Here is a 12725-nt window from a genome sequence, read left to right on the forward strand (position 1 = left end):
AATAAATAAATAATATTTTCATGTTAATCAGCTGTTTGTAGATTGTCAATCACATTGACATGTCTTAAATTTCTCTTAATTCTCAGTTTAAACTGGAGATTGATGAGAAATAAGAACAGCTAAATAACATGCCGGGGTTAGTGAGTTATTAAAAATCCCAAGCACAGCTGACGGGTCTAAATTCTTTTTCTAGCTGCATTCTTCTATTGACTTAGATTTACAGTCTATACTGTCTTGGAGTTTTACCTGTATTGTCCAAGATGATAATAATTTTTTTTTCTCAAGAAGGGTTTTGATTTTTCTAGTAAACTTCTATTATTTTTATATTAATGTAAAAGTCATGGGGAGCTCTGTTGGCCTCATGGCAAGAAGCAAATTAAAAAAAAAAGTCATGGGTTAAATGCTGGCAAAATAAAAATCTAGGCACCAAGAGAAAATGTCTTCCATTTTTCCAGGCATAAGACTTATATGACAAATTGCACCATACTATGTGTAATCTTATTGTTCATTTTGCATTCTATATCATGAACATTTTTCCATGTCAGTAAACATCTACATTATTTTTCAAGAGGGAACTCTTCATTAATCTGTGGGCAAGCAGTTAGTTGTACTACCTAACCAAAGGCAGTTATTTCTAACCCAAAAGCTGCTCAGAGGAAGATAGGCAGTTTCCTCCTTTTTTATTTTATAGCCTCTGGCAACACGGATGGAGAGTTAGTTATAAGCCAGTTTCAATTCGGCTGCATAGAACAAGTCTAAGTCTGCATATCAAAATTGCTGTAACATGATTTGTTTACATTGCCCTTTGTTAGAAATACTCCAAAATTTACGTCTGATCAAAGTACTACAGATTTAATCACCCGGATTATCCAACACTGATGAGTTCCAATCCAGAGCTACAATAGCGATTGATTTTTTTCCACTTCTAGCTGTTCGACTTTTCTTGTCACAAAGCCTGACCAAGTAAGCTATTGGCCGGGTTCCTGAGCTAGGGAATGCTGCCGCTGCCGTTAATAGCTGTGTGAACAGTCCATCTATGGGCAATAGGCCTCCAGCGGATACCTGCCTGTTTTCCTACTCAGGCCTGTGCCTTTCAGGCGGACCCTGAAATTCAAGATACATTCCCAAGCTTGGTGATGAAAGAGTCCAAGGTAGGAGAGGACGCCCAGAGTTCTCGGGTTCAGAGACTTGACAAAACGTCTTCTCCAAAAATTGTACTGGATTTAGCCGGAACTAAGAAACCCCAGCCTGCTCCAGGTGGCAGAGGTGCCTGCCCTGGGGACACTGGTAGGCTGCTCCTCTGGAATGTGTATTAAATGCCTGCAGGGTTTGGGCGGGACAACAACATAGAGGAGAAATTAGGATTTTCTCTTAAACTAGAAGAAAAAGGTTTCCAGGTAAAGAAATTATTTTTCTGATCATTGAAAATGCCTCCTGGCAGATTCCTGTCTTCACATCACTACACAAGTGACTAATATTTCTGAAATGGACACATGGCCTGGTGTTTCAGGCAAAGGTGTTTCTGCTGGGTCTCTGCCTGCCTTGTTCCCGTTCCCAGTTCCTCCTTCAGGGAATAGGAAAATGCGCCCGATGAGCCAGGGATTTTAAAGCAAGTTTGTTCCCTCTGCAAGGAGGCCCTGGAGCCCAAAATTATGAATGGGATGCTAAACTAACTTCTTGTCTGTTGATTGAAAGTAATGACCAATTGAAACTCCCGCAAGCAACAGTGGAATTTCCTGGAATCCGGCCCCGTGTCTTTTATAAACCTCCAGTAGTGCAGCCTTAATGTCCATATAGTCACGCTTTCCTCCTAAAATCTAAGCAGCATCCTATTGTGAGAAATGTGCCTGTGGTAAGGTTAACAACTATCCCTTTGTATTCGTAAAACTACAAGAGGGGCGGGGAGGGAAAGCCATTGTCCCTAATCTCCCAGCAGTGGGGATATCTGGTGCCTCGGATATGGGGTGGACTCGGAGCTTAGAGACACGCTCGGTTCCTCAGCTTTAGGCCGATCCCGGCGGTGGGCAGGCCGGGAGGCTCCACTCCCAGGCGCATGGGCGGGCATTTGTCACCCCTTGTCCCTGGCTCGGGCGTAGTCAGAGATTGCAGGGAGCCCCGGAAAGGCGGAGGGGGAGCAGGCGCAGGCGGGCTGGTGACTAAGCCGGAGCGCGGGGGCGGGGGCAGCCGGGGACTCAGCAGGAGCGCGAAGGCGAGGGCTTTCCGGGAGGCGAGCGGGGCAGGCTGGGGTTAAGTGGGCGGTGCCGCCGCGGCTCCGCCCCTCCGCCCCCACCCGCGCCCGCGCCCGGCCGTATTTAGCACGGTGGCGTGAGGCGGGTAGCGTCTTTCAGCAGGCTCCGGCTGCGGTCTCTCAATAGCGCAGGCGCCATGGAGCGGCCGGCGCCCCTCGCGGTGTTACCCTTCTCCGACCCCGCGCACGCCTTAAACCTGCTACGCGGCCTGAGCCAGCTCCGCGCCGAACGTAAGTTCTTGGACGTCACCCTGGAGGCGGCGGGTGGACGCGACTTCCCGGCGCACCGGGCCGTGTTGGCGGCTGCCAGTCCCTACTTCCGCGCCATGTTCGCCGGGCAGCTGCGCGAGAGCCGCGCGGAGCGAGTGCGGCTGCACGGCGTGCCTCCTGACATGCTGCAGCTGTTGATAGACTTCAGCTACACTGGCCGCGTGGCGGTGAGCGGCGACAACGCTGAGCCACTGCTCCGCGCCGCCGACCTGTTGCAGTTCCCGGCGGTGAAGGAGGCGTGCGGCGCCTTCCTGCAGCAGCAACTCGACCTGGCCAACTGCCTGGACATGCAGGACTTCGCCGAGACCTTCAGCTGCGCGGGGTTGGCGAGCGCCGCGCAGCGCTTCATCCTGCGCCACGTGGGCAAACTGGGCCCTGAACAGTTGGAGCGGCTGCCCGTGGCGCGCCTGCTGCGCTACCTTCGCGACGACGGTCTGTGCGTGCCCAAGGAGGAGGCCGCTTACCAGCTGGCGCTGCGCTGGGTGCGCGCCGACCCGCCGCGCCGCGCCTCGTACTGGCCGCAGCTGCTCGAGGCCGTGCGCTTGCCCTTCGTACGCCGCTTCTACCTGCTTGCGCACGTCGAAGCCGAGCCGCTGTTGGCGTGCTACCCGCCCTGCTTGCGCCTGCTGCGCGAAGCTCGCGACTTCCAGACTGCGCGCTATGACCGCCACGACCGCGGGCCCTGCCCCCGCATGCGCCCACGCCCCTCCACCGGCCTCGCCGAGATTCTGGTGCTCGTGGGCGGCTGCGACCAGGACTGTGACGAGCTGGTCACCGTCGACTGCTACAACCCGCAGACTGGACAGTGGCGCTACCTGGCAGAGTTCCCCGATCACCTGGGCGGTGGTTATAGTATCGTGGCACTGGGCAATGACATTTATGTGACAGGTAAGTGACGGAGACTAGCCTTAACTCCAGTCTCCCCTCCAACCCCCGGAAAGATGGGGGGAGGTGTCACTGGAGCTGACCACTCTGTCCCTGGTAAAGAACATCTACCTAGAGAAAAAACCCACAGAACCTGATCTCTCAGGACCTGAATCCAAGCAGTCACTTCCCCTTGCCCCACCTCACCCCTCAAAGGACGCTGCCAGACTGGTATCTGTGACGTTTACTAGGGCTGCTCCTTCCAGCCCGCAGAAAGGGCCCTTGTGTGAACGAGGACAAGTAGTTGCTTGTGGGCTTCTGTTCGCCCTGCAGCTGAGCCCGCCTGGTGAGCCCGATCCCTGCAGGGAGGTGCCCGTCCTATTTGCTTGGAAGGTCCTAGGGCCTTTACCCCACACAATGGGTGCTTTCATTTTTATCCTGGAGGAATGCAGGGACAGGTCTGGGGTTGACGCCCCGTTGAGACAGCCAGCCAGCCTGTCACGGGGATTTCTCTCTCACTTGGAGCCCCACGAGACTCCTGACTCAGTGGTTTGTCACTGGTGAACCACGGTCCCTGGCTCGGAGGGCCTTACCTAAGATCTGCACTCAGTGTTTAGATGGAGAGCTCCTCAGACTGTAAACATAGTCACATGTTCTAAGTTTTCTTTCAGTTACTTGGCCCAAACCCCAAAACACTGCCGAGTCATGGTGGGCGGTCCAAGCCTGCCAGTCCGGGGCTCTCCCACTTTTTTATTAAGGATGAATACCGTGGGTCTGTGAGACTACCTTCCCCTGGTGTGGGAAGGGGCGGTTGCTGACCACTTTATAGGGAAAGAATCCAACAGCCAGGCTTCTGTGGCTCTTGTTACCAGGCAGGAGAGAGGTTCTGGTCTGGGTAGCACATCCCTGTGGCACATTCAGAAGGAAACTTACCTCCAGAGTAAATGTGCTGGCCTCTGTAGGGCTCTGAGCTGGCCAGAGATGTGCTGCTCTAGGCGTAGGCCTTTGGATTGCAGAGCAGTCTCCATTTTCTACTGGAATCCATCCTTCTTTCCATTCTGAGGTTAGCCTGGTCTTAGTTGGGGTCTGAGGCCCCTCTGAAGTCTGGCCAGTAGCAAGAACTTACTCTCGGAACTGGCCGGCCTACCCCTACTTTGGTACAACCGTCCATAAATGTCATAACTAATCCTTAGGGTCACCCGCCAGCTGCCTGTTGGGGATTCCATGGTGTGAGCATGACTGCAGCTGCCTTTAACACCCGTCTCGTTTGCAAGGAAGAAGGTCTGCAGAGTGTACTTACAAGTGTTAGAATTTTGACGTCTCCTTTTCAGAGCCGAGAGCTCCAAAAGCTTAGAATATGCTACTGCTCTGCCAAGAGGGACCTTTCTGGGAGAGGAGAGGGGTACAGCTCCCAGGATTCCTGGGGTCCTTGGGATTTTGATGTCTTAAATAAAAATTCCAGTTGCTTTCAAGTTGATACCGACTCATGGTGACCCCATGTGTGTCAGAAAAAGAACTGCATGCTGTAGGAGTTTTGGTGATTAATTTCTTTTTAGAAATAGATTGTCAAGATACTCTCTGGTGGTGCCTGTGGGTGGACTTGAACCTCCAGCCTTAGGAGTAGCAGTGCTAGCATTAACTGTACTATCCAAGGGCTCAGGTGTCCTAAGGAGAACTCAAGTTTTCCTGTATGATTAAACACAGCACCGCTTTTTAAAAACTTAATTATTGAAGCAGAAAGGAGCCCCAGTCTTGGCTGCTGACCAAAAGTTCAAATCCAGCAGCCCTGTGGGAAAGAGACCTGGAAATCTGCTTTGATAAAGACTACAATTTAAAAAACCTTGTTGTCATACAGGGTTACTAAAGGTCAGAATCAGTAGCATCTAACAAGAACAGAGCATGGCAATAAAAGATTCAATAGAAAAAATATGCCATGTACTTACATATTTGATGACTTTTTACTAATAGAACATTTCCATGTGCTGCCCTAAAAATCTCCTTAAAAGAAGTGACGAGGTGAGCTCTAGTGGCCTAGTGGCAAGAAGCTGCACTGCAATCCTAGAGGTGAGCGGTTCGAATCCACCAGATTCTCTGCTGGAGAAGAAAGGACAATCTCCTCCTGTACTAGTCAGATCTGATTTTATGGTACACACACAAAAGATAATAAAAATAAAATAAAATTAAAAAAGAAAAAAGAAATGACGAGTGTTCCCACCCAACTGAGGGGTACTTAGTGATGTGTCTGGAATTGAGAGGTACAGGGGGTCCTTTGGCCAGCAGGGGCATAAAACAGGGTGTTGTTTTATAGGCTGAAGTTCTGTCCCCCAGGTTAGTGGTCAGAACACATATTGGTTTAACCCCAGCTTGGGACACACATTTGGAGAAGGTTTAGGATGATCTCACCATCTCCATTGTGTGCCAAACAGGTGGATCTGATGGCTCAAGGCTCTACGACTGCGTATGGAGGTACAATTCGAGCGTGAACGAGTGGACAGAGGTGGCACCCATGCTGAAGGCCCGCGAGTACCACAGCTCCTCGGTGCTGAACGGGCTGCTCTATGTAGTGGCTGCAGACAGCACAGAGCGCTATGACCACACTGCTGACTCTTGGGAGGCCCTGCAGCCCATGACTTACCCCATGGACAACTGCTCTACCACGGCCTGCCGCGGCAGGCTCTATGCCATTGGCTCCCTGGCCGGCAAGGAGACCATGGTCATTCAGTGCTACCATCCAGAAACAGACCTGTGGTCTCTGGTGGACTGTGGCCAGCTCCCACCCTGGTCCTTCGCCCCCAAAACTGTGACACTGAGCGGACTCATGTACTTTGTCAGGTGAGTGTCTGGCTGCTGATTTGCTGACAGCCCAGTGTTTACAGCAAGCCAAGCCTTCTCTGTGCTAATGAACACTTCACAGCTGTTTTCCCCATTTCAGAGATGAGGAAACTGAAGCATATGGGATAGGAGTCCAGATCTCTCTGAATCTAGAATGATTTTGATCCATCCCATTTCCTCTGGGCTTTTTGGCTATCTACTAAGGCCAAGTTGTGTTGGGGTTAGGTCCTTTCAGAGAAACTTTCTGAGGTTCCTTGAGCTTTTAAAAAACGCCTATAGAGAAGAGCTTATTTATGCCCTTGAGTCTGAAGCAATGTGACTTTGACCTTGTAATATGTCCAGAGTGTGGAGGTCATTGGTCAGGCAGGTGGGGCACCAACTCCCACTCATGCTGGGAAGGATCCTTGCATGTTGAGTTTAAATGGTACCAGTGGCTCCACGGAGGCGATGCCTGGTGAACTGCTTCCGTAAAGATCGCAGCCAAGAAATCCCCACAGAACAGTTCTACTCTGCAGCCCACGGGGTCACAGTGCGTCTAAGGGCTGAGGCCACAGCAGCAGCCAGTTTAGGGTTTTGGCATGTTGAGCATTTTCAGCAGGTTCTGCCCTTGAGCTGGAAGACTGTCTAGCTTTCTTCCTGTCCTGCCTCCCGCCTGGCTGAACCCTAATAGCAGAAGTACTTATCAGAGTGTGTGGAATGAGCAGGGCTCTTTAGGGGACCTGCAGCCGCTCAGGCGCTGCTGTTGAACCCCTGGGGAGCAGGATGCCAGAGCCTCCGTGGGAGTGATGACTGTCACTGCGTGGGGAGGCCAGGTGCCTGTGGACAGGGGGTGAGCCCAGAGCTGCGTCGCTCTGGTTTTGTGATTACGTTTGATTGCCACAGCCATCTGATGAGCTGGACACTAGTGCTGTCTCTGTATACAGATATCAGACCTAGACTTTGGGGGCTGAAACTACTGATGGCGCAGGCTTGAGCCAAGGATGCCTAACCTAGATCCCCAAGTGGAGTGTCAGCTGTGACACTGGTGACTGCACACAATGGGTCTGGGCTGGGCCAGAGACCACACGGAAGTAGAGCTGGTGGTCACTAAGACCGTCTGGTCAGAGCCAAATGCCCTTTTCTTAACAGGGACATAGGCGCTCCCCACCTATCCTGTACATGTCTCTGTGTGTGTACCTACATGTACCCAATAAGTGTGTGCATGCATACCTGCTGGCCCACAGCCTGCTGAAGCTCCAGGACCAGGAAAGAAGGGAGAGGCATCCCATTTTTGGTCTGGGCTTTGAATTAGAAGCTAGGTGGAGACAGGCTCTCTGCTCTGGGGGCCCCACCTCAGTCTGAGCAGCGCTTGTCTTATTTGTCCCCCAGTCCTAGCCCGAGGTTCCTCCCAAGGAACAAGCTGGGCTTTCATGGTAAGCAAACGCCCCCGGGAATGATTATGGGGTTTCCTGTGTGTGGATAATACCATATGCCCCTAAGAAAGCCGGGAAGTCTCTGCCAGCTCCTGAGACTGTTATAAAACAGCATCTGACCCTTCCCCGGCCTGCCCTCCCCGCCTTCGTAAGTGTCCTCAAAGTGGGGGGTGGGGATGCTATAAATACAGCTTATCAGCATGCCAAGGCCTGCACCCCGGCCCCTCGGCGACAGTTCCAGGACAGGTGTCTTTGAGAATGTCCTCTCCCTCCTGAAATCCTGAAGCGTGATTTGCCCAAGGACAACTCTGTCCACGTCAGGCTCATCCGCTTCTCTTCCTGGTCTGGGTCACCTTATGAGCCATCTCTTGTGGAATTATTAGGGTGGACTGCACCTCTGAAGGTCTAGTGGGAGGAGCTGGGCCCCAACTTCTTCCCTAGAAGCCCTGACCTAACCTCTGTAGTAGGAACCAGGTAGAAAGGATGTAGGATTTTCTAGTGAGAAGTCAGGTCTGGTCTGAGTGAAAGTTATTAAAGCAGCACAGAGAAGTTTCTGGGAGCTGAGTGTCTGAGTCTGGTGCTATCTCAGTGGTGGCCCCAGAGGTAGCCCTGCTCATAGCACTCTGGTGTTTCATGAGCTCTGGTGCAGAGAACAGATAACTTGAACAGATAACTCCTGGCTCGAAGCGCTCTCCCCATGGGCAGCTTCTTCTAGGAGGTGCAGCATGGGGGCCACGGCCCCTTAATGATCATATTCGAGTGGCTGCTGCTGGCTCCAGACAGGGGCCTGCTGATCGCTCCCTCTGAGCAGCGACTCCTTGGCTGGGATGAACCAGGTCCAGAAGAACCCTGTTTACTTCTGGCTGCAGCTTGGGGTTTTTGCTGGGGTGGGAGTGAGAGGCCTGGGCAAAACAACCTTGGAGGATCTACTGTTTTGTTATCATCATGGTATGACCCACAAATTAAGAATGGATTTGGAAGGAAAATCACTTAGAACTTGTGGAAAGTACAGTAAGTTCCTGTTTCAGTGGCCGTAAGTTAAGGTTTGTTGGGACTTAGCCCATTTTATGTATTGTTTGTGGTTGCTTTTGTGTCACAACAGAGTTGAGTAGTTGGAACGGAAACCATCTAGTTCACAAAGTTAAAAATATTTTTATTCTGACCTTTGAGAAAGTGTTTGCTAAGTTCCTGGGGCTATTGTAACAAATTGGGTGTCTTCAGACAATAGGAATTTATTGTCTTAGGGTTCTGTAAGCCAACAGTCTGAAATCAAGATGTCAGCAGGACTGTGGTTCCTCTTAACACCCTCGGGGAAGCTCCTTCTGGGGGTTTCCAGCAGTCCTGGGGTTCCTGGCATGTAAATTCACCTCCTCAGTATCTGTCTCTAACATGCGGGCTTCCCTCTGTGTCTCCCAATTCATAACATGAAGGCCCAGCCTAACCCAGTATACCCCGAATCTAACTTAATCACACACCTACAAAGACCCCATTTCCAAATAAAATCACCCAGAAGTAGGGGTTAGGATGTTAACATACCTTCCTGGGGACACAATTAGACTCATAAAATAGGTGATCTGTGATTACTGTTACTTTTCTCCTGCTGTGTTAATTTATTCAGATTATACAAAAGGCTGTGCCATTGAGGCTTTCTTTGTCAAACAGGGCAATGGATCCTGACCCGAAAGAGTCCTACTGATTTCTTGAGTCTGTAATCATGACTGTGGCACCAGCCACCAAGGACACAGCAGTGGATGGGCAGGCGGGCATTCAGGCTCATGGTGGTGGCCAGCAAGTGGTGCTGGGCACATGGTTTTGTGAAGCAGGTCAAGAAGTCTGATCTGGACTGGTTGTCCATGAGGGGTTCCCTGAAAATGAAGCTTAAGCCAGCATGGGATGGATGAGTAGGAGATCTGGGGGATGGTTGGGGAGTTTTTTGGAAGCTTAAAATGGGACAGAAAGTGCTGAGTCCACACTCTGAAGGAAGCCATTGTGGGAACAGCAAGCAACAGGGCAGCTGAGGGCATAAGTAGTCAAAGGGTGTGTCCTTCAGGCTAGGGGACAAGGTTCAGTTCTGGCCTCAGGGCCTAGGGCTGATGTGGGCGCTGGAATTGCTACCTGAGAACCAGGATATGGTACTCTGTAGCCAGTGGGGTGCCAGGTAGCCCAGAGTGCTTCCTCCCCACCCTAACCAGCTGCTCCCACACTTCCTCCCCAGGGACGACTCCGCCGAGGTGGATGTCTACAACCCGGTGAAGAACGAGTGGGACAAGATCCCGTCTATGAATCAGGTGAGTTTCCCGTGTTTCGTCAGGAATCCAGGCCAGACTTGTTTTTCAGCTGAATTTTTGTTGTCATTTGACAGACAGCGGTGGTGGGCAGGGCCCATGTGGTGCCTTTAGTGGGTGTTCTCTTACTTACAAGGAGTTTCGTTTCTTCTCGAAGAACTTAAATAAGATCGCAGGCCAGGGAGTTCATCATTCAGAGGGTACTCATTGAACACCGATGGGTAGGCACCTGTGACAAACAGGGGGACTGCCCTCATAAGAGAGAAAGGAGGCCTGGCTTGTCACATCGTGGGGAGATGGCAGTGATCAGTAATAGAATGCCCCATCAAGCATCTCGTGTAAATACATGGTAAGGGACCAGAATATTGGGGTGGGAGCAGTTAAATCTGCTATTTAGTCCTCACTGCTAAGTTGATTTTTTGGACCGAGACACACACACACACACCCCCCCCAAGTACCCTCAGGAGTGAGCCACATAGTTATTGGGGGAAGAGTGTTTTAGCTGAGGGACCAGCCATGCAGAGAGCCTTTGGCAGGTGTCCTGGTATGTACAAGGACTAACCAGCTGATCTCAGAATAGAGTGAACAGCAGAAGAGATGAGGTCAGACAGCAGGTCTCTGGGGACTGACCCACTCTTCTCTGCCCCCAACCCCATGAACTGATCCTGGGTGTGGATTTATTGAGTGCCAGTGTATCTAAAATAAGATGGGAATGGCCAGTCAGCTGTAGAGAAGGAATGCTACTTATGGCCCGAGCCTGAAGGTAGTGGGAGCTGGAAGACATGGCTGTACCACTGGGCACTTTTCCTAGTCTCGGACACATGATTGCACCCTGCCAGATCTTGCCATCCTACTTAAAATTCCCAACTTAGTTTCATAAGACCTCTGTGTGGCTGATGTCACTATTTATGACATCACAGCGTAACTTGTTCTTCACATTTGGCATCTGTAACTTACTTATTTCCCCTACAATAGGTTACATCCATTTATAGCAGGTTTATAAAAGCTGGACTAGGCAGTCTTTCTGCTTTGTCAGCCAGGTAAGTCTCAGTTTCCCTCTGTAAGGTGGAGAGAGTAGTAGTCCCCAACTAGGGCTTGTTGGAGTAGTCAGTCAAGACTACTTGGAAAGTCTTCCAGAAAGTGCCATGGCTGCCCTCTGCAGGACTGACAGGTTGTGTGGGATGCCCGTGGCCAGCTTGGGCAAGGACTCCACATTTCCCTCTCCTGCCTCCCCTCACTTTGCCTCTCCTTGGCCCACAGGTGCATGTTGGTGGCAGCCTGGCTGTGCTGGGCGGGAAGCTGTATGTCTCTGGTGGCTACGACGACACATTTGAACTCTCTGATGTGGTAGAGGCGTATGACCCGGAGACTCGGGCATGGAGTGTGGTGGGGCGGCTCCCGGAGCCCACCTTCTGGCACGGCAGCGTCAGCATCTTCCGCCAGTTCTTGCCCCAGGTGTCCTCAGGCTTACGTGGCTTTGACCTGGACAGTGGCAGCCACGAAGGCCGTCTCCAGGCACCACAGAACCTGGACGAGCTGTACTAGCCCTGGCCTGGCCCAGGGAGGGCCTAGGGGCAGGCTACCCAGCACCTGCGGGAGGTTGGACAGCAACCTTCCTTTGTACATGAGGACAAGTTGGGCTCCCCAGGTGGCTTACAGGGGCTCACGAGCTACCACCTGGAAGGTTTTTGTGTACTTTGGAGCCCAAAGTCATGGGTGCTGAAGCCAGAGCCACTCACCGGTGGCCCTCCCTTGGCCAAAGAAGAGCCGCCCCATCCAGCACTTCTGACTTGCACCTGCGGATCCCCAGCTCTCCACAGAGCACCCCCCCCACCCCGTTGCTGCCGCCACCTAGCTTACCTGCTCCCACCTTGGGAGAGGAGGCCACCACCTTTGGAGTGACAGGTATAAGGAACCTGACATGGTATTCCTGCATATTCCATATGAGGACCAGCATATCCTGGCCACAGGTGGCACCCCAGCTCCACATCCAGTGCCAGCGCTCTCAAGCCAGGGTAGCTCTTTAGATGGAGGACAATCTACCTACCTAGTTCTGTGCCCTGCTGGGGTCTCCAGCCAACACTCTTCTCACAGAGTGGGCCCCAGAGGTAGGCACAGGGCAATGAGTGACCTTAAAGGAGTCTTTGTATGTCTAGAGCACTCTCCCATCCACTCCTCCAGCTGCTGTGTCCACAGCTGGCATGGAAGCCTATGCTGGGCCAATGTCCTGCTGATGAAGGAGGGCAGAAATCCAAGTGCAAGGCCCTCGCCGAGCGGCCCTGGAGCCCAGCATGTGAGCACACATTTAGACTGGGGCCTCCAGCCCAGGCGCTCACTGCACCTGCACGTGAAGATCTTGTTACCTGGACGGGAAGCCTTGGTGACTGATTTCTGGGGTTGGCATTGCCTATAGTTCAGTCCTTCCCTAAAGAGAAGCTCAGAACAGGGGTATACTTTATTTTTAAGTGCTGTACCTTTCTAGGATGACATAAGGTTCCCTCGCAGCTCAGGACCAGATCTGGAAGGTGGGGCAAGGGGAGCCTTTAGGAAACATCATGGCTCGGTGAATCCCTGCTTGTCTCCCTGGGGAGTTTGTCTTAAGATACCCAAAGTAGGGAGCTCTGGTGGCCTAGTGGCAAGAACCTGCATTGCAATCCCAGAGGTGCATGGTTTGAATCCACCAGATACTATGCTGGAGAAGGAGGGACAATCTCCTCCTGTATCAGACACACACAAAGATGCCCAAAGTAGGCTGACTGTCCTTCCTTCCCAGACAGGGACACTCAGCCTGCACAGTCCCCGTGAGGCAGTGGA

At 51.9% G+C, this 12725-nt stretch overlaps 1 protein-coding gene across 1 annotated transcript; it reads left to right on the forward strand.

Annotated features, from left to right (window-relative positions):
- Nucleotides 1-2385: 2385 nt before the first annotated feature.
- KLHL21 (kelch-like family member 21) lies at nucleotides 2386-11456 on the forward strand. Its single transcript, XM_006885788.1, has 4 exons — nucleotides 2386-3406; nucleotides 5809-6214; nucleotides 9842-9914; nucleotides 11172-11456. The coding sequence occupies exons 1-4, from the start codon at nucleotides 2386-2388 to the stop codon at nucleotides 11454-11456; spliced, it is 1785 nt and encodes a 594-aa protein (XP_006885850.1).
- Nucleotides 11457-12725: the final 1269 nt, after the last annotated feature.

This window comes from Elephantulus edwardii, unplaced genomic scaffold (assembly GCF_000299155.1).
Source record: "Elephantulus edwardii isolate Elephantulus edwardi_28Jun2011 unplaced genomic scaffold, EleEdw1.0 scaffold00045, whole genome shotgun sequence".
Lineage (NCBI taxonomy): Eukaryota > Metazoa > Chordata > Mammalia > Macroscelidea > Macroscelididae > Elephantulus > Elephantulus edwardii.